We start from the raw sequence: 26,762 nt of genomic DNA, 5'->3' as shown, positions 1-26,762 counted from the left end.
AAAGAGAAGTTCAGTAATGCCTCAAACACAATTGTCAACAGTGAAATGGGCTACTTCTTTGTGAATTAATGAGGAGGTGGAACACACCTCAATTCAAACTGTTAGAAAATAAAACTTGTTCCAAAATAATTAGAAATTGACAAGTTGAAACAGCCTATACTGTAGATAATTAGTAGTCAGCATGCCTTGGTTTGAGGGCAGCATGGGTTAACTGTCCTGTTGCGCAACAATCACATTTTGGAATAGTGAGTGCATTGTGACATCACGCGCTGTGGCGACCGTTAGAGATATTTTGAACTCACAAGTGAAAAGGTTTATAATACCTCAGCATGTAAATTGTGTTGGTCATGGTATCACTCCCTGACAAAGGCTAGACAAGACACGCCAAAACGTTTTTGAGTTTTAAAGATTTGGTTCAATTGAACATTCCACTGCAATGAATGCATTTTAATTGCATGGAGAGTGCCATGGTCCTCCTCATTTTTGATGTGTTTGGTCATGTGTTGGTCCATGATTGCAAACAAATGTCGTACATAGAGGGGCACGTGTTCAACTGATCCAACTGGTCTAACCATATTCACACTGAGAGTATTGTTCAACAGATGCCTTGTTGGAGGTCTGATGAACTGTGTTATAACACTATGACACCGTCATGTTCCGATGGATAGCGTGATAAATTGACATTGAGTCAATGTCTCACAGTGTTGTTGATTAAGAGTGATTGCCATTGGCAACACGACCCTTCGTTCTCCCCGATTTTGCGTGCCTTTTTTAAGTAGACCCATACTACGAACTAGTGATTCATCTGATCAAAAGCACAGCTCTCATAACACAAGCAATTAGGGTTTAAGACTAGCCACTTTACTAGTCACAAGGCCCAGCAGAGGGTACATATTAGAAGATTACAATTTGAAAGAAAAGAGCAGCTGCTTCTCCCTTTTGACCAGGACACAATTGAAAAATAGATTCATATCTCAATGGGACTTACCTGGTCAAAATAAAACTTAAAATAAAATAAAAAGATGAGCGAGCGACATGGCTAACCCCTGTTCATACGCATAATATTTTGTGCTGCCTATTTCTACCTGACCTGACACACACACACACACACACACACACACACACACACACACACACACACACACACACACACACACACACACACACACACGTGTCTGTACATAGACCGTGCAGCCAGTACAACTCAGCACAGCACCAGATTAATGGCTACCGTCTCCATGCCAACCATTGTCAGCTTTATCAGGCCGGCAGACATAGAGCGCAGATGCCAAGAGTCTTAAAGAGCAGACAGTTATAGCTCCATTTGATCTCCTGCAATCAGGGGAGAGGAAGGGGAGTGGAAGTGTGGGGGTTGGAAGAGGTAGGAGGGCCAATAATTTAAGCCCAAGCAGAAGCCTGTGAATTTTCTCTGCAACAAATAGGTCCTTTTTGGAACACCATAAAAGCCTTTAGAAAATAAAAACAAACACTCTGCTAAATGGAACTACTTTACCAACATGGTAACATTAATTCATCATGAAATACATATTAAATTCATGCCACAAATTGCAAGATGCAACATACAGTATGTTTCTTAAAGCAGTTCATGAATTCTAATCTTCTAAGACATCTCTGTATTGTATAACATCACCACTGTGAAACAGCAGTGTGCTAGCTAGGAAACACAGTCAGCCAGGAATGCAAAGACATTTGGATAGACAGTGTGTGAAAACACAGTCCTACCATTTGTCAATATTTATGTGTGAGCAAATAGACAAGAGAAAACATTCACATGCAGACCAGACTAAGCAAGGGGACTCCTGTTGAACAAAAAGCACTTTATCAGGTTAACAGAAGGCGCCATTACTGGACAACTTAAAATTTATTGTAGTCTTTATCTTCCTGTTGATCACACTTGGTCTGAATTGATGTGTACAGTTTGTGCTCATGCTATTGTGTAATGTGACACATTTTTGCCGAACCAATGTGCTATTTAGGATAGGATGGACACATTGTGCTCTAGGGCATAATCAATGGGGCCTGTCTGACTTAGATAGGGTCATACTGTAGTATGCTGTAATATCAATTATTAATCTTTGGATCAGAGCACACACACATGCACTCTCTCTCACACACACAACCAGACAGCATTTACATCTTCACTCACACTTTGCATTCCTGGTAATGTATCTAGGGCCATGTGCCTCTCCAGGTCCTGCTCTCTGGTCCCCATAGGTACAGGAACAGATGGAGAGGTCATTTGGCCCACATTTCCACGAAATCGGGCACACACATCTTTGTTTTTCTGGATGTGATGTGTACTGCCACCTACACTGGAGGACAAAGCGGGCCTCTTGTTCACGTCAAAGCTTCAATGGCCGTCCAAGGGTATACATACTGGAGACTGGGGAAGCGATCCCTAATTCTCAGAGTAGACTATGTCTGAGAGGGCTGACTGGCGGCCTGAGGTGAGAGGGCTGACTGGTCATGATGTGACGCCATCTTGCACTAGGAACCGAGCTAAACAAATGTGAATGAAAATAATTAGTAGTACATATTTCCAATGTGTATTCAAACTATTTTAGAGCTGTTTTTCTGCCCATAATCTCCACCCCCATTCCTCCATTTTGATTTATTCTCTTTGGGCAGGTGTTACCAGATCTAGGCTACCATGCATAGGAACCTCACATTTCATCTTATGCAACGTGTGGACAGCAGCTCTGTTCGATACCGACACCACTGGGGTCAGTCAGTTTCACTCCATTGTGTTCCCTCGCCTCTTTGTTCAAGATTTCAGCAGGTGGTTTTCTCCTTGGAAGTGACAGCTAGTCCAGCTACACTGCAGTGCTCATTGAAAAACACAAAAGATAATGATGCTCCGCCCAGTCAACTGCACACTTGCTCATTGGTAAGCTATAATGTCATGTGGGTGGGACATGTACGGTGTCATATACATCAGTCTTCCATTTCAGTGCACTAACTGATGATGAAAATGTAGTGCTCCTTCAGACAGTGAGTCATGTGGCCGTGGCAGGCAGACGGACATCGACACATTCGATTGAATGTTGAAATGGGCAAAACTAGTGACTTAACCTGTTATGGCTAGGGGGCAGTATTTTCACGGCCGGATAAAAAACGTACCCGATTTAATCTGATTATTACTCCTATCCAGAAACTACAATATGCATATAATTATTGGCTTTGGATAGAAAACACCCTAAAGTTTCTAAAACTGTTTGAATGGTGTCTGTGAGTATAACAGAACTCATATGGCAGGCAAAAACCTGAGAAGATTCCAAACAGGAAGTAACCTCTCTGACCATTCCTTGAGCTTCTTGGCTCTGTTTAAAGAAAATTTAGGATCTTTGCTGTAACGTGACACTTCCTACGGCTCCCATAGGCTCTCAGAACCCGGGAAAAAGCTGAATGATATAATTCCAGCCGCTGGCTGAAAAACTTTAGCGCGTTTGGATGGTGGTCGATCAGAGGGCCATCAGACTGAGGCTCGTGCACGAGGGGATCCCATGCTTTTACTTTCTCTCTTTGAACGTAAACACGCTTTCCCGGTCGGAAATATTATCGCTTTTCTACGAGAAAAATGGCATAAAAATTGATTTTAAACAGCGGTTGACATGCTTCGAAGTACGGTAATGGAATACTTAGAATTTTTTTGTCACGAAACGCGCCGGGCGCATAACCCTTATTTACCCTTTCGGATAGTGTCTTGAACGCACGAACAAAACGCCGCTGTTTGGATATAACTATGGATTGTTTGGGACCAAACCAACATTTGTTATTGAAGTAGAAGTCCTGGGAGTGCATTCTGACGAAGAACAGCAAAGGTAATAACATTTTTCTTATAGTAAATCTGACTTTGGTGAGTGCTAAACTTGGTGGGTGTCTAAATAGCTAGCCGTGATGGCTGGGCTATCTACTGAGAATATTGCAAAATGTGCTTTCACCGAAAAGCTATTTTAAAATCGGACATAGCGATTGCATAGAGGAGTTCTGTATCTATAATTCTTGAAATAATTGTTATGTTTTTTTGTGAACGTTTATCGTGAGTAACTTAGTAAATTCACCTGAAGTTTGCGGGGGGTATGCTAGTTCTGAACGTCACATGCTAATGTAAAAAGCTGGTTTTTGATATAAATATGAACTTGATTGAACAAAACATGCATGTATTGTATAACATAATGTCCTAGGAGTGTCATCTGATGAAGATCATCAAAGGTTAGTGCTGCATTTAGCTGTGGTTTTGGTTTTTGTGACATTATATGCTAGCTTGAAAAATGGGTGTCTGATTATTTCTGGCTGGGTACTCTCCTGACATAATCTAATGTTTTGCTTTCGTTGTAAAGCATTTTTGAAATCGGACAATGTGGTTAGATAAAGGGGAGTCTTGTCTTTAAAATGGTGTAAAATAGTCATATGTTTGAAAAATTGAAGTTTTTGGATTTTTGAGGAATTTGTAATTTGCGCCACGCCCTATCATTGGATATTGGAGCGGTGTTCCGCTAGCGGAACATCTAGATGTAAGAGGTTTTAAACCATGAGAAACAAGATTCTCTGGTCTGATGAAACCAATATTGAACTCTTTGGCCTGAATGCCAAGCGTGACGTCACGTCTGGAGGAAACCTGGCACGATCCCTATGGTGAAGCATGGTGGTGGCAGCATCATGCTGGGACTGGGAGACTAGTCAGGATCGAGAGAAAGAGGAACGGAGCAAAGTACAGAGAGATCCTTGATGAAAACCTACTCCAGAGCACTCAGGACCACAGACTGGGGCAAAGGTTCACCTTCCAACAGGACAACAACCCTAAGCACACAGCCAAGATAACGCAGGAGTGGCTTCGGGACAAGTGGCTGAATGTCCTTGAGTGGCCCAGCCAGAGCCCGGACTTGAACCCGATCGAACATCTCTGGAGAGACCTGAAAATAGCTGTGCAGCCACACTCCCCATCCAACCTGACAGAGCTTGAGAGGATCTGCAGAGAAGAATGGGAGAAACTCCACAAATACAGGTGTGCCAAGCTTAGCATCATACCCAAGAAGACTTGAGGCTGTAATTGCTGCCAAAGGTTCTTCAACAAAGTACTGAGTAAATGGTCTGAATACTTATGTAAATGTGATGTTTCATTTTTAATAAATGTACATACATTTCTAAAAACCTGTTTTTGCTTTGTCATTATGGGGTATTGTGTGTAGATTGACGAGAGAAAAAAACTATTTAATCCATTTTAGAATAAGGTTGTAACGTAACAAAATGTAGAAAAAGGGAAAGGGTCTGAATACTTTCCGAATACACTGTAGAGAAAGAGAGAAATCTGGCAAACACCCTGAAAAACAGCTAGCTATTTGATTTATACCTAGACCCTCTCTAGCCTTTCCTACCCAGCCATGCGTTATCAATGCCATATGTAGCTCACACCACACCCGACCGAGTATGCAGTGATATTTCATGAGTTCACACATCCAGTCATCTACTAATATCACAGTTCAAGCAGTGTTCATTACTCTATGTTAGGGAGTGGGCAGGAGAGAGCTGTGATGAGAGGATAGGATGTGAACTTTAGAGGAAGAGTTGAACCCAGGTTTTGTGTGTGTTTGGTATGTTGTCACAGCTGGATCCAATTCAGAGGAACACAAGTGACTTCGAGGAAAGCTCTCGGGCTAAGCTGGGATGCTTCAACTGCCCGTCAAGTCTGCAACAGTAAACTCAACACTCCATGTTGGTAAAGAAAATATGTCTATAGTTATTGATTCAAAATGTGACGTAACCCTCAAATATATTTTGGGAATATATATTCTTAGATATCTAATAAAATAAAATGTTATTGGTCACATGTGCCAAATACAACAGGTGTAGTAGACCTTACAGTGAAATGCTTACTTACAAGCCCCTAACCAACAGTGCACTTTAAGGGGGCGGTATTTTCACGTCCGGATGAAAAGCGTGCCCAAAGTAAACTGCCTGCTACTCAGGCCCAGACGCTAGGATATGCATGTTATTAGTGGATTTGGATGGAAAACACTCTGAGGTTTCTAAAACTGTTTGAATGATGTCTGTGAGTATAACAGAACTTATTTGGCAGGCGAAACCCCAAGGACAAACCATCCAGGAAATTTTTTTTTTTAGGTCAAACTCTTTTCAATGGTCTTTCATGGGGAATCTAGAATTCTTAGGCAGTTGCTTGCAGTTCCTATTGCTTCCACTGGATGTCAACAGTCTTCAGAAATTGGTTGATGTTATTCCTTTGTGTAATGAATTAGTAGCCCTGTCCAGAACGAGGGTCGAGTGAAGTGTACTGTTGTGGTTGAGGCGCGTGACCTGAAAGCACGCTCCACTTTGTTTTCCTCCGGTATTGAACACCATTTATCCCGTCTTAAATTTTATTGATTATTTACGTTAAAAAATACCTAAAGTTGTATTAGGAAAGTTGTTTGAAATGTTTGGACAAAGATTACAGGTAATTTATGAGATATTTTGTAGTCATGTTGCGCGAGTTGGAACCGGCGTTTTTCTGGATCAAACGCGCCAAATAAATGGACATTTTGGATATATAACGACGGAATTAATCGAACAAAAGGACCATTTGTGATGTTTATGGGACATATTGGAGTGCCAACAGAAGAAGCTCGTCAAAGGTAAGACATGAATTATAGCTTTATTTCTGAGTTTCTTGTCGCGCCTGGCGGGTTGAATTATGATTGTCTGTGTTTGTTTGGTGGGGTGCTATCCTCAGATAATCGCATGGTTTGCTTTCGACGTAAAGCCTTTTTGAAATCTGACATGTTGGCTGGATTAACAACAAGTGTAGCTTTAATTTGGTGTATTGCATGTGTGATTTCATGAAAGTTTAATATTTATAGTAATTTAATTTGAATTTGGCGCTCTGCCATTTCACCGGATGTTGTCAAATCGATCCCGTTAACGGGATTTGAGCCATAAGAAGTGAAAAAAAATACAAATAAGAATAAGAAATAAAAGTAACAAGTAATTAAACAGCAGCAGTAAAATAACAATAGCGAGACTATATACAGGGGGGTACCGGTACAGAGTCAATGTGTGGGGGCACCGGTTAGTCGAAGTAATATATACTGTACATGTAGGTAGAGTTATTAAAGTGACAATGCATAGATGATAACAACACAGAGTAGCAGCGGTGTAAAAAGGGGGGGGTGGGGCAAGGCAAATAGTCTGGATAGCCATTTGATTAGATGTTCATGAGTCTTATGGCTTGGGGGTAGAAGCTGTTCAGAAGCCTCTTGGACCTAGACTTGGCGCTCCGGTACCGCTTGCTATGCAGTAGCAGAGAGAACAGTCTATGACTAGGGTGGCTGGAGTCTTTGACAATTTGTAGGGCCTTCCTCTGACACTGCCTGGTATAGAGGTCCTGGATGGCAGGAAGCTTTGTCCCCAGTGATGTACTGGGCCGTACGCACTACCCTCTGTAGTGCCTTGCGGTCGGAGGCCGAGCAGTTGCCGTACCAGGCAGTGATGCAACCAGCCAAGATGCTCTCGATTGGGCAGCTGTAGAAGCTTTTGAGGATCTGAGGACCCATGCCAAATCTTTTCAGTCTCCTGAGAGGGAACAGGTTTAGTCGTGCCCTCTACACGACTGTCTTGGTGTGCTTGGACCATGTTAGTTTGTTGGTGATGTGGACACCAAGGAACTTGAAGCTCTCAACCTGCTCCACTACAGCCCCGCTATGAGAATGGGGGCGTCCTCCTTTCCCTGTAGTCCACATCACCAACAATGATATGATGTGTCTATGTGCCTTGCCTTCAGCTAGGTAATGAGAGTACACTGAGCTGAGAGGAAGTGGAATTATTAAATGTACTGTACTGACTATGCTAGAACTACATTTTTAAGTCATTGGGCCAAGGTCATTCAATGGTCAGCCACATTTTTCACGAGTGGGCTTATATTTGTATTTCCAATATTTGCAGTTGAATCAATATGACCATTGGTCTCTAACATAATGCTATATCTCTGTGACATTTTCAATGGCTTTCAATTGATGTACAATTAAGGGTGTGGTGCAGATGTGATTTCTTTGCTATTGTTTGCTTAATATTGCAACGCCCTTATTTACCTTGCACAAGTAAGAGAAACGTGGCTTCCTGTGCTGGAGGTCCCTCCCCCTTCCATCACCTGATGTGGGTTGTTTGAGAACTGAAGTATGGCCTTGGTATGCTGGTCGTTTGACTGTCTTGCTCAAATACTGCACCACCCTTATGACAGATACAGACACGTCGAAGTTGTAGGCCATAGCAAATGCATCAGCTGTGCCTAAGCATGTTCTAGGCGTATCAACCCTTTCAATGCATCCAAAGAAGATGAATGATCCTTCGCATTGTATGGGGCAGGGCATATTGAATATTACCTTTTGCATTAACACTAAAAGCTGTATTTCTTACACCTCACTGTACCATTAAGGGACATAACATAGCAGGGCTGGCTCTAGCCTTTTGGGGGCCCTAAGCAAGATTTGTTTGGGAGCCCTAAGTGAGAAGACCTTCTGTATTCTGCTATTCTAAATCTCAACAGTAAATTGAGACCCCGACTGAGTTACTAAAAATAATTATAATAATATTTGGTTGGGGTTGGGGGTCCCTTAGTGGCCTGGGGCCCCAAGCGACCGCGGGCCCCAAGTGACAGCTTATGTCACTTATGCCTGGAGTCATTTCATAGATAATATATATTATTCCTTTACTTACTTTTGTCTTTGAAATGTAGTCTAAAGCTAGTACCATCCCTTTAACTGCTAGGAGACCAGGCAGAGACTCTAGCAGCCAGGAGCTGTGATGACTAAGCAGATTCACAGTCATCACAGCTCCTGGCTGCTAGACTCTCTGCCTGGACCATTACATTCCTTTGCCTTGACTTACAGAGCTAGGCTGCTAGCAATGTCTATTAAATCCATGCAATACAGCTAGCTAGCTGGAGCTTGCACTATAAAAGCAACCAGATTTCAACCCAAATGAACACCAAGCCCAAACCAATTATATTAATTTGAGGACAGGACGAAAAGCATGAAACATTTATGATAATTTAGCTAGCTAGCTTGCAGTTGCTAGCTAATTTGTCCTACTTAGCTAGCTTGCTGTTGCTAGCTAATTTGTCCTGGGATATAAACGTTGAGTTGTTATTTTACCTGAAATGCACAAAGTCATCTACTCCGACAATTAATCCACACATAAAACTGTCAACCGAATCGTTTCTAGTCATCTCTCCTCCTTCCAGGGTTTTTCTTCTTTGGACTTTATATGGCGATTGGCATATGGCGATTAGCATATGCCGATTGGCATGTGACGCGAGCAGTATGGTCAGCATGTTATGGGTGATTCTGGAGCGGCGCCCAGGACTGCGTTTTCCACGACCATCAACAAAACACCAAATTGTGGAATAATGGTGTCGCATCCCTCCAACTGATTTCCAGACACTTGTACTATGCCAAGGCACATTAAATATGTTCTCGTGGCTCGTGGTGTCCCAACGCCCTATTAAGACACTTTATGTTGGTGTTTCCTTAATTTTGGCAGTTAGGGGGTAGAAACACGTACGGGTAGCCTAAGTTCTACATAACCAACGATACAGCATCATATGAAACCCACACTGCAGAAAAGTAGTACTTGAAGGTAAATAAAATAAACAAATTAATTAAGATAAAACATAGTGTTGTAGGGTTTGGCGGTATACTTAAGCAATAAAGCCCGAGGGGGCAGCAGGTAGCCTCGTGGTTAGCGCGTTGGGCCAGTAACCGAAAGGTTGCTGGATCGAATCCCCGAGCTGACAAGGTAAAAATCTGTCCGTCTGCCCCTGGTAGCCTGTCATTGTAAATAAGAATTTGATCTTAACTGACTTGCCAAATTAAATAAATGAAATAAATATATCTATAAACCACGGCTAAGGGCTGGTCTTAGGCGCAACGCAGAGTGCATGGATACAGCCCTTAGCCGTACTATATTGGCCATATACTACAAACCCAAAGGTGCCTTAATGCTATTCTAAACTGGTTACAAACGTAATTAGAACAGTAAAAATAAATGTTTTGTCATACACGTGGTATACGCTCTTATATACCACGGCTTACAGCCAAGCAGCATTCTCGAACCACCCAGTTTATAATGTATTTAACTATATACTGGTATTGATGAACTGACCGGTTTGGGTTCGAAATTGCGCTCAGGTGCATCCTGTTTCCACTGATCATCCTTGAGATATTTCTACAACTTGATTGGAGTCCACCTGTGGTAAATTTAATTGATTGGACATGATTTGTATTTTGAATAAATCAGTAAAAATGTCTAAAAACCTGTTTTTGATTTGTCATTATGGGGTTTTGTGTGTAGATTGATGAGGGGAAAAAAATATTTAAATCAGTTTTAGAATAAGGCTGTAAGGTAACAAAATGTGGAAAAAGTCAAGGGGTCTGAATACTTCCGAATTTAAATTCGATACTGTGATTTTATTAAGATTCAATGTTCCAAACATATTGCTTACCATTTGTGACCGACTGGCTCAATCGGTCTTACGTATCAAAAATTGAAATTGTGTTGTTTTTTTACATTAGATAATAGTAGAGACTCAGTGACAAAATGGTATATCATACACTACAGTTGAGGAACAATGGGAAAGTAATTCTGCTTTGAAAGTTGATAAACGTTTGAGAAAATGGCCTTTGAATATTTTGGTACTACTACTGGAGAGCCCTTCTTGTCTACACCCATTCAGCATCGTTCACACCCTCTTAAGCTGTAGCCCCACCCATCTCTTTAAGGGTTGATCCAAGCGTTCTGTACCAACAACAGCAGTCAAGCACCCAAGCCAACTTGCTAGCTACTTCCAGACACAAATGAGAGAACAGCTCACTGAACATAACTCACCCTAGCAGAGCTGGTTAGGCTGTTATGTTATCCAGAGTGTTGGTGACTGCAAATGTGCTGTCAGATTGTCTGTTCGTAAATTCAGAGCGTTTCACTCTCGGAGCGATCAGAGCGCACACTGGACGCTCTGGCCGATGAGTAGGGTTGATCCGACCGTTCTGACCTCACAACGGTAGTCAAGCACCCAAGTTAACTGACTAACATTGGCTTGCTTGCTTTCTACTTCCAGACACAAAAGACAGAACACCCCATTCTAACCATTTGACTCGCCCTAGCAGAGCTGGTTAGGCTGTTTTCATGTTATCCAGAGCGTTGGTGACTGTGACTGTTGGTAACTGTGCTGCAGGCAACATTTTAATTACGCTTTTTTGCCAACGTTTCCTGATATTCTACGGGTGTTGAGCGTTCGTAAATTCAGTTATTCTGCGCTCTGGCACACTAAGACGAGAGTGCTCTGATGGCCAGACTGAATTTGCGAACTCACCCGAAATGGTTACTTGCATAGTGGAGTCTTTTGTTAAGACATGTTGCTAGCTAGCTAGGTAAACAATGAACCATAATCCCAACTCATGACAGTACTGCCCTGCATGAATCTGCAGGTAGCTAGCTAACCAACTAGGTTCAATGTTAGCTAGCTAACATTAGGCTATAGCTAACCAAGCAAATGGCTCCGAGATATGAATAACAAGATCATACACGTAACGTTAGCTAGCGAGCCAGCCAGCTAACGTTAGCAAGCTAGCTAACAGTACACTAACTTGAAATGAAACCACGTAGAAACGTGTAATATCTGAAAATGTAGCTAGCTAGACTATTTTACCCGTATACATCATTCATGGATGGACGCGTTTCCAGTCAGATGCCATGGTTGCCCTTAGTTTGAAGATGTAATCCGGAGACAGGTGTTTTCTCGATCTCCTTAGCTATCACACTAAAATTTCACTGATTTCAAAACTTGGTCCTCCAGAAAGTGGAGAGCAACATTTACGCAGTTTCACTACACGATACATTCTTTTTAAAAGCTGCGTTAGACAGGATTACCTAGACATACAATGGCTTGCGAAAGTATTCACCCTCCTTGGCATTTTTCCTATTTCGTTGCCTTACAACCTGGAATTAAAATGTATTGTTTGGGGGGTTGTATCATTTGATTTACAAACATGCCTACCACTTTGAAGGTGCAAAATATTTTTTATTGTGAAACAAACAAGAAATAAGACAAAAAAGCATAACTATTCACCCCTCCTCAATACTTTGTAGCCACCTTCTGTAGCAACTACAACTGCTAGTCTCTTGGGGTATGTATCTATAAGCTTGGCACATCTAGCCACTGGGATTTTTGCCCATTCTTCAAGGCAAAACTGCTACAGCTCCTTCAAGTTGGATAGGTTCAGCTGGTGAACATACATTTTTAAGTCACTCCACAGATTCTCAATTAGATTGAGGTCTGGGTTTTGACTAGGCCATTCCAAGTCATTTAAATGTTTCCCCTTAAACCACTCAAGTGTTGCTTTAGCACTATGCTTAGGGTCATTGTCCTGCTGGAAGGTGAACCTCCGTCCCAGTCTCAAATCTCTGGAAGACTGAAACAGGTTTCCCTCAAGAATTTCCCTGTATTTAGCGCCATCCATCATTCCTTCAATTCTGACCAGTTTCCCAGTCCCTACTGATGAAAAACATCCACACAGCATGAAGCTGCCACCATCATGCTTCACTGTGGGGATGGTGTTTTTTGTACCTTTATTTAACCAGGTAGGCAAGTTGAGAACAAGTTCTCATTTACAATTGCGACCTGGCCAAGATAAAGCAAAGCAGTTTGACAACATACAAAAACACAGAGTTACACATGGAGTAAAACAACATACAATCAATGATACAGTAGAAAAATAAGACTATATACAATGTGAGCAAATGATGTGAGATAAGGGAGGTAAAGGCAAAAAAGGCCATGGTGGCAGAGTAAATACAATATAGCAAGTAAAACACTGGAATGGTAGATTTGTTATTTGAAGAAAGTTCAAAGTTAAAATATAAATAATATGGTGCAAAGGAGCAAAATAAATAAAATAAATAAATACAGTAGGGAAGAGGTAGTAGTTTGGGCTAAATTATAGATGGGCTATGTACAGGTGCAGTGATCTGTGAGCTGCTCTGACAGCTGGTGCTTAAAGCTAGTGAGGGAGATAAGTGTTTACAGTTTCAGAGATTTTTGTAGTTCGTTCCAGTCATTGGCAGCAGAGAACTGGAAGGAGAGACGACCAAAGGAGGAGTTAGCTTTAGGGGTGACCAGAGAAATATACCTGCTGGAGCGCGTGCTACGGGTGGGTGCTGCTATGGTGACCAGTGAGCGGAGATAAGGGGGGACATTACCTAGCAGGGTCTTGTAGATGACCTGGAGCCAATGTGTTTGGCGACGATTATGAAGCGAAGGCCAGCCAACGAGAGCATACAGGTTGCAGTGGTGGGTAGTATATGGGGCTTTGGTGACAAAACGGATGGCACTGTGATAGACTGCATCCAGCTTGTTGAGTAGGGTATTGGAGGCTATTTTGTAAATGACATCGCTGAAGTCAAGGATTGGTAGGATGGTCAGTTTTACGAGGGTATGTTCTCGGGGTGATGAGAGGTGTTGGGTTTGTGCCAGACATAGCGTTATCTTTGATGGCCAAAAAGCTCAATTTTAGTCTCATCTGACCAGAGTGCCTTCCCATATGTTTGGGGAGTCTCCCACATGCCTTCTGGCAAACACCAAACGTGTTTGCTTATTTTGTTCTTTAAGCAATGGCTTTTTTCTGGCCACTCTTCCGTAAAGCCCAGCTCTGTGGAGTGTATGGCTTAAAGTGGTCCTATGGACAGATACTCCAATCTCCGCTTCAGGGTTATCTTTGGTCTCTTTGTTGCCTCTCTGATTAATGCCCTCCTGGCCTGGTCCGTGAGTTTTGGTGGAAGGCCCTCTCTTGGCAGGTTTGTTGTGGTGCCATGTTCTTTCCATTTTTGAAGAATGGATTTAATGGTGCTCTGTGGGATGTTCAAAGTTTCTGATATTTTTTTTATAACCAAACCCTGATCTGTACTTCTCCACCACTTTGTCCCTGACCTGTTTGGAGAGCTCATTGGTTTTCATGGTGCCGCTTGCTTGATGGTGCCCTTTGCTTAGTGGTGTTGCAAACTCTGGGGCCATTCAGAACAGATGTATATATACTGAGATCATGTGACAGATCATGTGACACTTAGATTTCACACAGGTGGACTTTATTTAACTAATTATGTGACTTCCGAAGGTAATTGGTTGCACCAGATCTTATTTAGGGGCTTCATAGCAAAGGGGTGAATACATATGCACACACCATATGGGGGGGTTCAACATTTTTGAAACAAGTTATTTTTTTCATTTCACTCCAGCAATTTTGACTATTTAGTAAATAATCGACAGAAGCGTGCTATATGGCAGACCAATCCAAACTCATCTCGGCATGTCCAGACCACTCATTATCTCAGCCAATCATGGTTAGCAGGAAGGTTGCTTCCTTTTTCTGTGGCTAAACCAACTAGGCTCGTAATTTAACAATTTTATTCGTATTTAATAACAAGTTTGTTATTAAGGCACATGAAAGTTCACATGTTCGAGAACCTTTTGATTAAAAAAAAGTTTATGTTCAAACGGCTCTCCTGTCAAGTAGTGACCCGCGACATACGCCTAGCTTCCTGAAACGGGTCACATTTGTCTGCTGCCGAGGGACAAGAGACAGTGGTCATGAGAAAGCGGTCATGAGAAAGCGGTCATGAGAAAGCGGTCATGAGAAAGCGGTCATGAGAAAGCGGTCATGAGAAAGCGGTCATGAGAAAGCAGGTCATGAGAAAGCGGTCATGAGAAAGCGGTCATGAGAAAGTGGTCATGAGAAAGCGGTCATGGAAATAAAAGTGCTGAATTGGCTCCCTATTTAAAAAAAAACAGAACAAGCTACGAAGGAAAAATACTGGAGTTTTGCTGCAGGTACAGTCAACTAGCGCAAAACGTATATTGCAATATTGTCAAAATGATTCGATATATCGTCAAAAATAATATCCCAATATGTAACTGTATCAATATATTTGCCCCATCAATATTAAATGTGATACACCTGTACATTTCTATAGTTTACTACGCTACTTGAGTCATCTCTCTCCTTCTCTCTCAACAAGCCGCACCCCCTGTCACTCAAGAAGCGAAGTTGTTCTTGCTCAACCATGAGATCACTTGCCAACCATTCACTCTTCAGTCTGCTTGGTCAATGCAGCAGATGCAACAATATGTTGACGACAATGATGCTGCTTTCAACTCTGCTTCTTAACATAAATCCACAAGCATTCTATCATTACACTATTAGTTTGTCTTACTGTCTGCAAACAGCTAGTTTGTCTTTTTTTTAGCAAGTAGTGGCCAGAATAAATCGTGTTCACCCCTAATGCTCATCGCTAGTTAGCTGGCTAGCTAGCTAACTAGCTAATAAATGTATGTCAGGGCTATTCAGATATTCACTGCAGATGAGATCACTACACTGCCTGATACACCAGAGCATGCTTTGCGCTTAATGGCAATCATAAACTTTATCCGATTAACAACTCTTTATGGATAGGGGGCAGCATTGGGAAGTTTGGATGAAAAGCGTGCCCAGAGTAAACTGCCTGTTACTCAGGCCCAGAAGCTAGAATATGCATATAATTAGTAGATTTGGATAGAAAACACTCTAAAGTTTCCAAAACTGTTAAAATAATGTCTGTGGGTATAACATAACTCATATGGCAGGCGAAATCCTGAGAAAAATCCAACCAGGAAGTGGGAATTCTGAGGTTTGTAGTTTTCAAGTGAATGCCTATTGAATATCCAGTGTCTGTGGGGTCAGATTGCACTTCCTAAGGCTTCCACTAGATGTCAACAGTCTTTGTTTCGGGCTTCTATTGTAAAAGGGGAGCGAATAAGAGCTGTTGGAACCAGTGGTCTGGCTGAAAGCCTTTAGTTTAGTCACGCTCACGGCCGTGAGCACGAGCTCCGTTCCCTTTCATTTTTAAAGACAAAGGAATTGTCCGGTTGGAATATTATTGAAGATTTATGATAAAAACATCCTAAAGATTGATTCTATACATCGTTTGACATGTTTCTACAAACTGTAATGGAATTTTTTTTACTTTTCATCTGGACTTAGCGCCCGCGCCTTGTGCATTTGGAATAGTAAACTAAACGCGTGAACAAAAAGGAGGCATTTGGACATAAAGATTAAGTTTATTGAACAAAACAAACATTTATTGTCTAACATGAAGACCTGGGAGTGCCATCAGATGAAGATCATCAAAGGTAAGTGATTCATTTTAACCTGTTAGGGATAGGGGGCAGTATTTACACGGCCGGATAAAAAACGTACCAGAATTAATCTGGTTATTACTACTGCCCAGAAACTAGAATATGCATATAATTATTGGCTTTGGATAGAAAACACCCTAAAGTTTCCAAAACTGTTTGAATGGTGTCTGTGAGTATAACAGAACTCATATGGCAGGCAAAAACCTGAGAAGATTCCTTACAGGAAGTGGCCTGTCTGACAATTTCTTGGGCTTCTTCACTCTCTTTATTGAAAACTTAGGATCTCTGCTGTAACGTGACACTTCCTACGGCTCCCATAGGCTCTCAGAAGACGGGAAAAAGCTGAATGATGTCTTTGCAGCCCCTGGCTGAAAAACATTAGCGCATTTGGTAAGTGGTCTATCAGAGGACAATGAGACTGAGGCGCGTGAACGAGGTGACACCATGTTTTTATTTTCTCTGTCTTTGAACGTAAACAGGGTTTCCCGGTCGGAATATTATCGCTTTTTTACGAGAAAAATGGCATAAAAATTGATTTTAAACAGCGGTTGACATGCTTCGAAGTACGGTAATGGAATATTTAGAATTTATTTGTCACGAAACGCGTCGGGCGCGTCACCCTTCTTTACCCTTCGGATAGTGTCTTGAACGCACGAACAAAACAGAGGATATTTGAACATAACTATGGATTATTTTGAACCAAACCAACATTTGTTATTGAAGTAGAAGTCCTGGGAGTGCATTCTGACGAAGAACAGCAAAGGTAATCCAATTTTTCTTATAGTAAATCTGACTTTGGTGAGGGCTAAACTTGGTGGGTGTCAAAATAGCTAGCCCGTGATGGCTGGGCTATCTACTCAGAATATTGCAAAATGTGCTTTCACCGAAAAGCTATTTTAAAATCAGACATAGCGATTGCATAAAGGAGTTCTGTATCTATAATTCTTAAAATAATTGTTATGTTTTTTGTAAACGTTTATCGTGAGTAATTTAGTCAATTCACCGGAAGTTTGCGGTGGGTGTGCAAGTTCTGAACGTCACATGCTAATGTAAAAAGCAGTTTTTTGATATAAATATGAACTTGATTGAACAAAACATGCATGTATTGTATAACATAATGTCCTAGGATTGTCATCTGATGAAGATCATCAAAGGTTAGTGCTGCATTTAGCTGTGGTTCGGGTTTATGTGACATTATATGCTAGCTTGAAAAATGGGTGTCTGATTATTTCTGGCTGGGTACTCTGCTGACATAATCTAATGTTTTGCTTTCGTTGTAAAGCCTTTTTGAAATCAGACAGTGTGGTTAGATTAACGAGAGTCTTGTCTTTAAAATGGTGTAAAAAAGTCATATGTTTGAGAAATTGAAGTAATAGCATTTCTAAGGTATTTGAATAACGCGCCACGGGACGATTTCGTCCCAACCTACCCTAGAGAGGTTAATGCTATTTCTGACTTTTGTGACACCTCTCCTTGGTTGGAAAATGGCTGTATGGTTTTTGTGGCTAGGCGCTGACCTAACATAATCGCATGGTGTGCTTTAGCCGTAAAGCCTTTTTTAAATCGGACACAGCAGCTGGATTAACAAGAAGTGTATCTTGAATCGTATGTATAACACTTGTATCTTAGATCAATGTTTATGATGAGTATTTCTGTAATTTGATGTGGCTCTCTGCATTTTCACCGGATGTTTGTTTGAGACAATGCATTTCTGAACATAACACGCCAATTTCAAATGACGGTTTTGGACATAAAGATTAACTTTATCGAACAAAACAAACATTTATTGTCTAACATGGAGTCCTTGGAGTGCCACCAGATGAAGATCATCAAAGGTTAGTGATTCATTTTAATGCTATTTCTGACTTTTGTGACACCTCTCCTTCTTTGGAAAATGGCTGTATGGTTTTTTGTGGCTAGGCGCTGACCTAACATAATCGCATGGTCAACTTAGTGTATGTAAACTTCTGACCTACTGGGAATGTGATGAAAGAAATAAAAACTGAAATAAATCCTTCTCTCGGCTATTATTCTGACATTTCACATTCATAAAATAAAAGTGGTGATCCTAACTGACCAAAAACAGGGAATGTTTACTAGGATTAAATGTCAGGAATTGTAAAAAAAAACTGAGTTTAAATGTATTTGGCTAAGGTGTATGAAAACTTCCGACTTCAACTGTATATTCAGTCATCCTCAGTACAGATCACTCTGGTGATGTCAGAGTTTTTAGATAAACTGAAATCTAACTTTGCAACAAGATTTGGTGAGTTTAAGTCCCCACAGAGAGTAACTTCTCCACAAAAGATAGTCAACTGAGATATGCCATGCATAAAAGGTTTCTATGTGTAAAAAGACAACACAACAAGACAGAGATGATGAAATAATAAAGAAATAGAACATAGAACAGAATGTGATGGTGGTCAACTGAGATATGCCATGCATAAAACGGTTTCCTATGTGTAAATAAAACAAATGATGAAGCTATGTATTTAAAACAGACAAGAGAGTGGAAATGAATGTGATGCTGTTCAACTGTGTTATAAGTACAAATGTGTTCCATTATTTAAACAATTTGATACACTGAATTATGCTAATCTTAAAGCCCTTAAAATGAACTTTTAGCGATTTAATTTTAATAAAAGTGCTTTATAAGATTATAATTGTGTTTGTGCATTGTTTTTTTTATACCCGGTCTTAGGTAAAGTAATCCCATGTAGAAAATGTCTGGCCCCCTGTAAATAACCCTTTTTATATCTGGCCCCCATAAGAATATAGTTGAATATCCTTGATTTACTGAGAGCAAACATAGCTAGCTAATATCGCCTGATACCAGTGCTGGTGATGGCCTAAATCAGCATGTTGTTTGTGCAACAGTATCGTCTAAATCAGAGATGAATGTTATCTACATGAAGTAAGAGAAAAAAAAACATTTAATGTAGCCAAAGAATATAAGGTCAATATAAATCACTTAGAATGTATGGCTTGCCACCCTAGGGTCACGCACAACTCATAAAGCAAATTTAGAACTTTTATTATTCAAAAACATAAAATACCCTCAAATATCATCATACCGACAAACATTTGAAAAATATCGCCCAGCCCTACATTGCAAGGAACTTCAAAGCAGTTTTATCTTTTTAAAAATGGTGTATCTGGTGGTAGTGGATGTATACTATCAAAGATGGAATGCTTACAAGATAGCTGTTCCTCTGTTGATGTGATGGAACTTTCTTCCAGCCTTCCCCGCACTTGTGTTTTTAATGAGAGGAAGTAGCGGATGTTACACAATTATTTGAAAACCCAGTGGACTTTAAAATGTACAGTGTGATTGAGTACTTTAGTACCACTGTACACAGTGTTGAAAGTTCCTCTACATGCAGCTAAGGAATGGCATGGGGGTACTTAAATTCTTTCCATTTACCATAGTGACAGAGTAGAGCTCAAAGACATGTTTGATAGAACTGTCAGCGTCCATCAATCAAGGAACCCTTGATTTCTGAGTAAGAAGATGGCTGAATGTCATCCAGTAATGAACCACTGTACGTTTGGAATCAAAATCTTAACGATGAACGTTGAATGATTCTAACAGCGGTGTCACATTTTTTCCACTTTTCCATTTTTCCTCCTGTCAATGTGATTAACAACAGATGTGTTGTATGGCCACCGGAAATAATTAGTTTATAGGATTCTGGACCGCTATCCGTCAGTGCTTCGTAAGTGTTGCCCTATTGATTTGCCAGCTGTTGTGGTAATGCATGATCACTTATAACATATCAATATGGGCCAAACTTAGTTATAACAGTTATCACAAGAGTGATACTGAGGCTTTGTTTCCATGTGACGCAATGCAATGAGTTGAAGATTCATCTCTAGGACAAGCTATTAGACTCTAGGTCTAACACTAATGAGCACATGATAAGGGGAGTGTACATTACCTTTCTGTAGATGAATAATGTCCGGGAAGTTGGCGAGTAGGCCCTGGTAGAGTGACAGTTTGTCCAGCATGTGGAAGAGGTCATACTTAGGTTGCTCCGCAAACATTTCCCCAATGTTCTCGTAAGTACGTCCCGTGTGGGAGATGGCGGTGTTGAGGGCGTCCGAGCAGTGGGGAGGGTCCAGCATGAACGCCTGACTGACGTTCTGGAAGGCGTTCCCCAGCCGCTGAAATTCCTTCCGGAAGCCTCCGAGGTGCTTCCGCACCAGTTCTGAGGTCACATGCGTAAGCTGCATGACGCTGTCATCCATTTTCTTGGCAAAGGACTTGAAGGAGTCCACACGTTCCTCCACATCCTGCAGGTCCTGGTGCTCATTTGGGATCTGGAAGGTGAGCATGAAGTTCGCGCCCATCATCTCGTCCTTCTCTGCACGCCGTTTGCCCAGCTTCCACTGCTTGTCGTCGGCGCACATGAGGAAGTGCTCAAAGCCCTCGTACTGCGACAGGACCGGGTGGCTGGTCATGTGGTCCATCCAGAGGATCAGCCGCCTCTTGCGCTTCTCGATGAAGTCCTCTTCGAAGCGCCCTGTTGCCTGTTTCTCGGGCAGGTGGGGCACGGAGATGACGGTGAACTTGTGCAGTAGACGGTTGTACAACCAGTCGAAGTGCTTGTAACGCCGGTACACAGGCCTCGCATTGTGGCTTGGGGTCACTCGATACGATATGTAGGTCTTGATGCCTTTGAACTTGGTCTGCTTGGTAGGGTCCTCGATGGAGCAAGAGAAAGGTGTGGGGCTTTCTTTCCATTGAGGCCCTTTGGGGCCCATCTCAATGGTGTACGACTCCGCTATCTTAGCGTTCATGGGCACATCGCCCAACACAAAAGCTTCCACCCCTGAGCGGACAAAGCTGGAGAATCGGTTCAAGTTCCTGCCCACCATACTGCCCTTCCGCGAGCTGGAGATGCTGTCCTGCCTCTCCATGTAAGGTTTGGCTCGATAGTGGACATTGGGGTTGTTGGAGTGGGGGCTCTGATGGGAATGTCCATTTGCGCCACTGCGGCCATCATCGTCCACCACTGTGGAACTGTCATCCCAATCATCCCAGTCATCATCATCGTCGTCATAGTAACCTTGTTGCATGTGAAAGGGCGTGTTTGGGGCGGAGGGGAAATATGAGGAGTCATTGCCTGGAGAACCCACCGGGCTTATGGAGCAGTCTGTCAGGTTGGAGTTGGAACGAGGGCGGATTACTTCCACGTAAGAGGCCGGGAAGAGACCTCTCTGTCCTTTACTGTTCTCCCCTTGTAACCATCCATCTACAGAGTTATCGTCAAAGATAACCAGTTCCTCATTCTCCTGTATGCTGATCTCCTCTTTGTTTTCACTTTGGAAAGTGTAGAGTGCCTTGCCTTTCATCGACATTTTGACTCTCTGATGAAAATCATATGCACACGCTGCCTAAAATCATTGTGACGCTGCTACCCTTGAGCACAACATTTTAACACGCAAATAGGTGATGTCTAAATTGTTGAACTAAAGCCCTACTATTTCAGCTCATTTCAACTGTAGTCACCCAACACTTGTTTGAATCAATAAGAAATGGTGTGAAAGAGTTATGTAAATCTAATGGTATTGTGCTGGAATGCCACAACAACTGTCAAATGGCATAAATACTGATCTGTGCTCATGCACTATAACACGATAATAACCTTAGTGCTATATCTGGTTTTACTCCCAAAAAAACAGCTAGTGCAGTATCAAGCTGCGTATATCTACGACTCGATTACACAAGTGTCCGGGGTTGTTTTCTATACTGTGCCAAGAATCTTGTCCATCTTTTTAGTAGGCCTGTGGACTGCATACAAACGCAGTAACATCGAATTGCAAATGGTTTTCAGTGGTTGTGAGAATCCATTCCTGTACACATACAATTAACAAGGAATATGGGCTATTTACTTTGGTATTCTTACTGCAAATATCAATTCCAAACTGGATAAATTGCTTAATACCACATGCCATGCATCCACTGCCTACTACATCAATACCATATTCCTATCGATAGCCTTATGTCCCATTAGCCTAAACGTTTTCTTTGTTTCTATTGAGGATATCCAAGCTTTACCTTCGATACTTGAAACTGCAATTTAACTTGTGGGCTATCGCAACTTGTAACTCCTCAGTCCATGCATCACACCAGCAATGACACACCGGTTCATCCTAAAACTCGTTTTCACCAAGAAGCAATTGCAAACATTCGTCTATTCGTTGTAATCCTGAAGAATAGTTTGATTGTTATCCTTGCGTGATAACGTCCTCGAACACAGACTTGCTGTACATCCCACCGACGTGGTCAAACATTATCAAAATATTTTGTTTCCAGCACAAAGACAAAGTGCCCCGGGTGGAAGAAACCATTCAGCGCCGAGAGAGATGAGTAATGATATCCCAGACTAGTGCATTCTGGTCTTGATCGACATTCCTTGGACTTGCTCCATTTCCCCCGCTAAACAGGTTCTTGTGTATCTTGATCTGTTTCCTTTAATACAAAAAAGATGAAGCATTGTTAGCAAATTATTAGGGTCTGCGATTAAAGCAAAGCATAGACTACTTCTTAGAGGTTATTCCTATACGTTCTGTAACAAAGTAACTATTTCCATGACGCTAGGCATGGACAATAAAACATATGTGACGCTAACCACAATAACGATTAGCCACAAGTGGGATTTACGGTTTGCCTGCAAAAAATAAAAGTCCCCAATTGGAAGTGAAGCAAACAGATACAAATAGTGGAATCATGCCATATTTGGACTAGATAAAGCTAAACAAGGTTATAATGTTATTATATAAATTCAATAAAAGACAATAATTAGTTCATTTGACATTCAAAAATCTGTTGAAATCTCACTGATGTATTAAACTTCAATTGCATTGGGGGCATACTTAATACAGTGAGCTACAAAAGTATTTGGACAGTGACACATGTTTTGTTGTTTTGGCTCTCTACTCCAGCACTTTGGATTTTAAATGATACAATCACTCAGAGGTTAAAGTGTAGACTGTCAGCTTTAATTTGAGGGTATCTTCATCCATATCGGGTGAACCATTTAGCAATTATAGCACTTTTTGTACAATTATTGTATCATTTCAAATCCAAAGTGCTGGAGTGCAAAGCCAAAACAGAAAAAATGTGTCACCGTCCCAATACTTTTGGAGCTCACTGTATTTCACACCTTTGGATAGGGGATCCATGAAATGGGGTATTAGTCGACACAGTGACACCCATAGAACAAAATTGTGATGAGTTTACACAAATTTTAGCGTCGTAGCTCTTATTGTGGGACTTTGACTGTGGGGAATCACCTTCCTATCCAGCCTATTGTGTGTATTAACCTTCATATTGCACTGTACAGCCTTATCTATGGATTGTGGAATAAATGGGGTATGAGTCAACTCAGTGTTACCCACAGAACACAATTATTCACATTCCAAGCCTGTTCCGGGTTTTCTAGTCCAAATATGGTATGGTTCCACAACTTGTATCCGTTTGTATGACTTTCATTGAGGAACCTTTATTGTGAAGGAGAACCGCAAACGCCACTATCGTGAACAATCATTATTGTGGCTAGCTTCACACAGGTGACAAAAGAGGACTTTTTTTTCTTCATTGAGGTCTTTTATCCATTCTCTGAAATGCAAGAAATCAGCTCTATACTGCCCCCAGCATGATAAACATAACAACATGAAGAAATTAATATGCTTTTCTCATAAGTCAATTTTTTTCATATGCTACATTTACATATAGGCTATTTTTTTATTTTGTATTTATTTAATCTTTATTTAACAAGGCAAGTCAGTTAAGAACAAGTTCTTATTTACAATGACGGCCTACCAAAAGGCCAAAGGCCTCCTGTGGGGACGGGGGCTGGGATTAAAAAGAAAAAAATAATATATATATATATAAGAAAAAACACACATCACAACAAGAGAGACACAACACTACGTAAGAGAGACCTAAAACAACAACATAGCAAGGCAGAAGCACATGACAACACAGCATGGTAGCAACACAACATTACAACAGCATGGTAGCAACACAACATGGTACAAACATTATTGAGCACAGACAACAGCACAAAGGGCAAGAAGGTAGAGACAACAATACATCACGCAAAGCAGCCACAACTGTCAGTAAGAGTGCCCATGATTAAGTCTTTGAATGAGGAGATTGAGATAAAACTGTCTGAGTTTGAGTATTGTATTTGTTGCAGCTCGTGACTACCTCAAGCTCTAAACCCTCAGAGGTAGTAATCACACCTGTGGGGAGAAGAGCATTCTTCTTACCAAACCACATTACCTTTGTTTTGGAGGTGTTTAGAACAAGGTTAAGGGTAGAGAAAGCTTGTTGGACACTAAGAAAGCTTTGTAGTAGAGCATTTAACACAAAATCCGGGAAGGGGCCAACTGAGTATGACTGTATCATCTGTATATAAATGGATGAGAGAGCTTCCTACTGCCTGAGCTATGTTGTTCAAGTAGGTTGAGAAGAGATTTGGGCCTAGGATTGAGCCTTGGGGTACTCCCTTGGTGACAGGCAGTGGCTGACACAGCAGATTTTCTGATTTTATACACTGCACTCTTTGAGAGAGGTAGATAGCACACCAGGCCAAAAATCCCTCAGAGACAACAATACTCCAATACCCACAAGAATGGAATGGTCTACCGTATCAAAAGCTTTGGCCAAGCCAATAAAAATGGCATTTGATATTGATGATTGATGATGATGATTGATGATGATGATGTTGATGTGATCGTGGAGTAGCCTATAGGCTATGAAGATTATGAGAAAGATACTGCCATTTGCAATATTTGAGATTGAAACACTAAAATGTCAATGAAGATTAGTTTCCTACTCCTCTACATGACCTTTGCTTGTGTAAGTTGTTGACAGAAATGTCAGCATTTAATGTGAGGATGGATGAAAATCCTAACGAATTTGTTTTGCACCGTACTGTACAGCTATTGACATTTAATGCCCGTGTACACTATATACGTGTAACGTCCTGACCAGTAAAAGGGGTTATTTGTCATTATAGTTGGTCAGGGCGTGGCAGGGGGGTGTTTGTTTTGTGTGTTTTGGGGTTTTTGGTTCTAGGGGATTTTGGTTCTAGTTTTCCATTTCTATGTTCCTTTTTCTATGTGTGGCCAGGTATGGCTTCCAATCAGAGGCAGGTGTCTTTTGTTGTCTCTAATTGGAAGCCATACTTAGGCAGCCTGTTTTTTCCTGTGTTTTTGTGGGTGGTTGTTTTTCGTATAGTGCTTGTGTCCTTACAGAACTGTTGTTTGGCGTTAGTTTATATTTTGTTTAAGTGTTCTCTTATAATAAATAAAGAAGATGAGCATGATACCCGCTGCGCCTTGGTGTAGCTTTTACGACGCACCTGACAATACGGCTCATGTACACTAGCACGCGTGCTGCTAGGCCACCCAGAGTGGCTCACTTGTGGGCATGTTGGCAGCATATGGCATCATATAGCAGCAAGTTCGATTGTGCATCAAGAATTCAGCATAGCAAGGTTGTATGAAGGTCTGGCTATTAAATGGGTAAATAGTTTAATCCGTTCTCCATTTCATGAATTTATTCGCAGGTAAATAGTAATATGCTCTAAAACGCTCTGGTGACTAACAAACTTTGCTCCCCTGTTTCCAATCGTCCAAAATGCTAGGAGAACCTATTCAAGTAAGTAAATACATTTTGAAAATGTAAAAAAAAAATGTATTATTAGCTAACTAGCTACAGTGCAGGCTAATTCAAAGGAGCTGCTAACGTAGCTAGCTAGCTATCTAGTCAACTTCACATACTGTATAGGTAGCTGGCTAAGTTAATTAAATATCACCAGCTATCTAACTTCATATCAGCTAGCTATCTTGATGTATTATTCACTGTAAAAAAAAAACTCTAAATGCATTTAGAGGTAGCTAGCTAACAGCCATGGAGGAGGGTGAAAGGATAGCAGCCCCAACTGTCAAAGTGAGAGAGTAGGCTATTCTGGATAGGGCAGGTACTTTAATGTAGTTCCAGTCCCTAGAAGTGAAGACGGAGATAATAGTAACATAATATTCAGTGCGGTCTAATTTGAGTATATTGAAGTCTGTTTCTTGTGAGATTTTCAGTCCTCAGATACAGAGAGCTGTGAAAGCCAGTCTGCAAATGAAGAGATCCCATTTAAGAGGAGTGGTTCTCAGTCCTGGTCCTGGAGACTCAAAGGGGTGCACATTTTTGTTTTTTCCTTAGCACTACACAGCTGATTCAAATGATCCACTCATCATCAAGCTTCAAGTTGTATTTATGTATTCATTTGTGATGCTATCCTTGATATGCTCCTGCTATTGTTGCATGCACATGTGTGTGCACATGCATTTATCTATCCAATGTTATCATGATTTGTTATAAGGGATATTATACTTTAGTAATCCACAATAACCTGGTGATGTAAAAGTCTAACAATGACATTATTCCTACAGATACCTTGTAACTAGATTCCTTCAAAACGATTGCCTACAGTTACCATGTAGGGCACCATGTAGGACA

General features: G+C 41.2%; 1 protein-coding gene across 1 annotated transcript in view; it reads right to left on the bottom strand.

The window, feature by feature from the left end:
- Positions 1 to 22,876, bottom strand: part of snx33 (sorting nexin 33) — a 47,145-nt gene extending 24,269 nt beyond the window's left edge. Inside the window, exon 1 of the mRNA XM_029758456.1 lies at positions 20,173 to 22,876. Coding sequence (XP_029614316.1) covers positions 20,173 to 21,595 — 1,423 coding nt within the window. The 5' untranslated portion in view covers positions 21,596 to 22,876. The remainder of the gene's footprint in view (positions 1 to 20,172) is intronic.
- Between the last annotated feature and the right edge of the window lie 3,886 nt (positions 22,877 to 26,762).

Source organism: Salmo trutta, chromosome 7, assembly GCF_901001165.1.
Source record: "Salmo trutta chromosome 7, fSalTru1.1, whole genome shotgun sequence".
Lineage (NCBI taxonomy): Eukaryota > Metazoa > Chordata > Actinopteri > Salmoniformes > Salmonidae > Salmo > Salmo trutta.
This window is presented reverse-complemented; position numbering and strand designations above follow the sequence as displayed.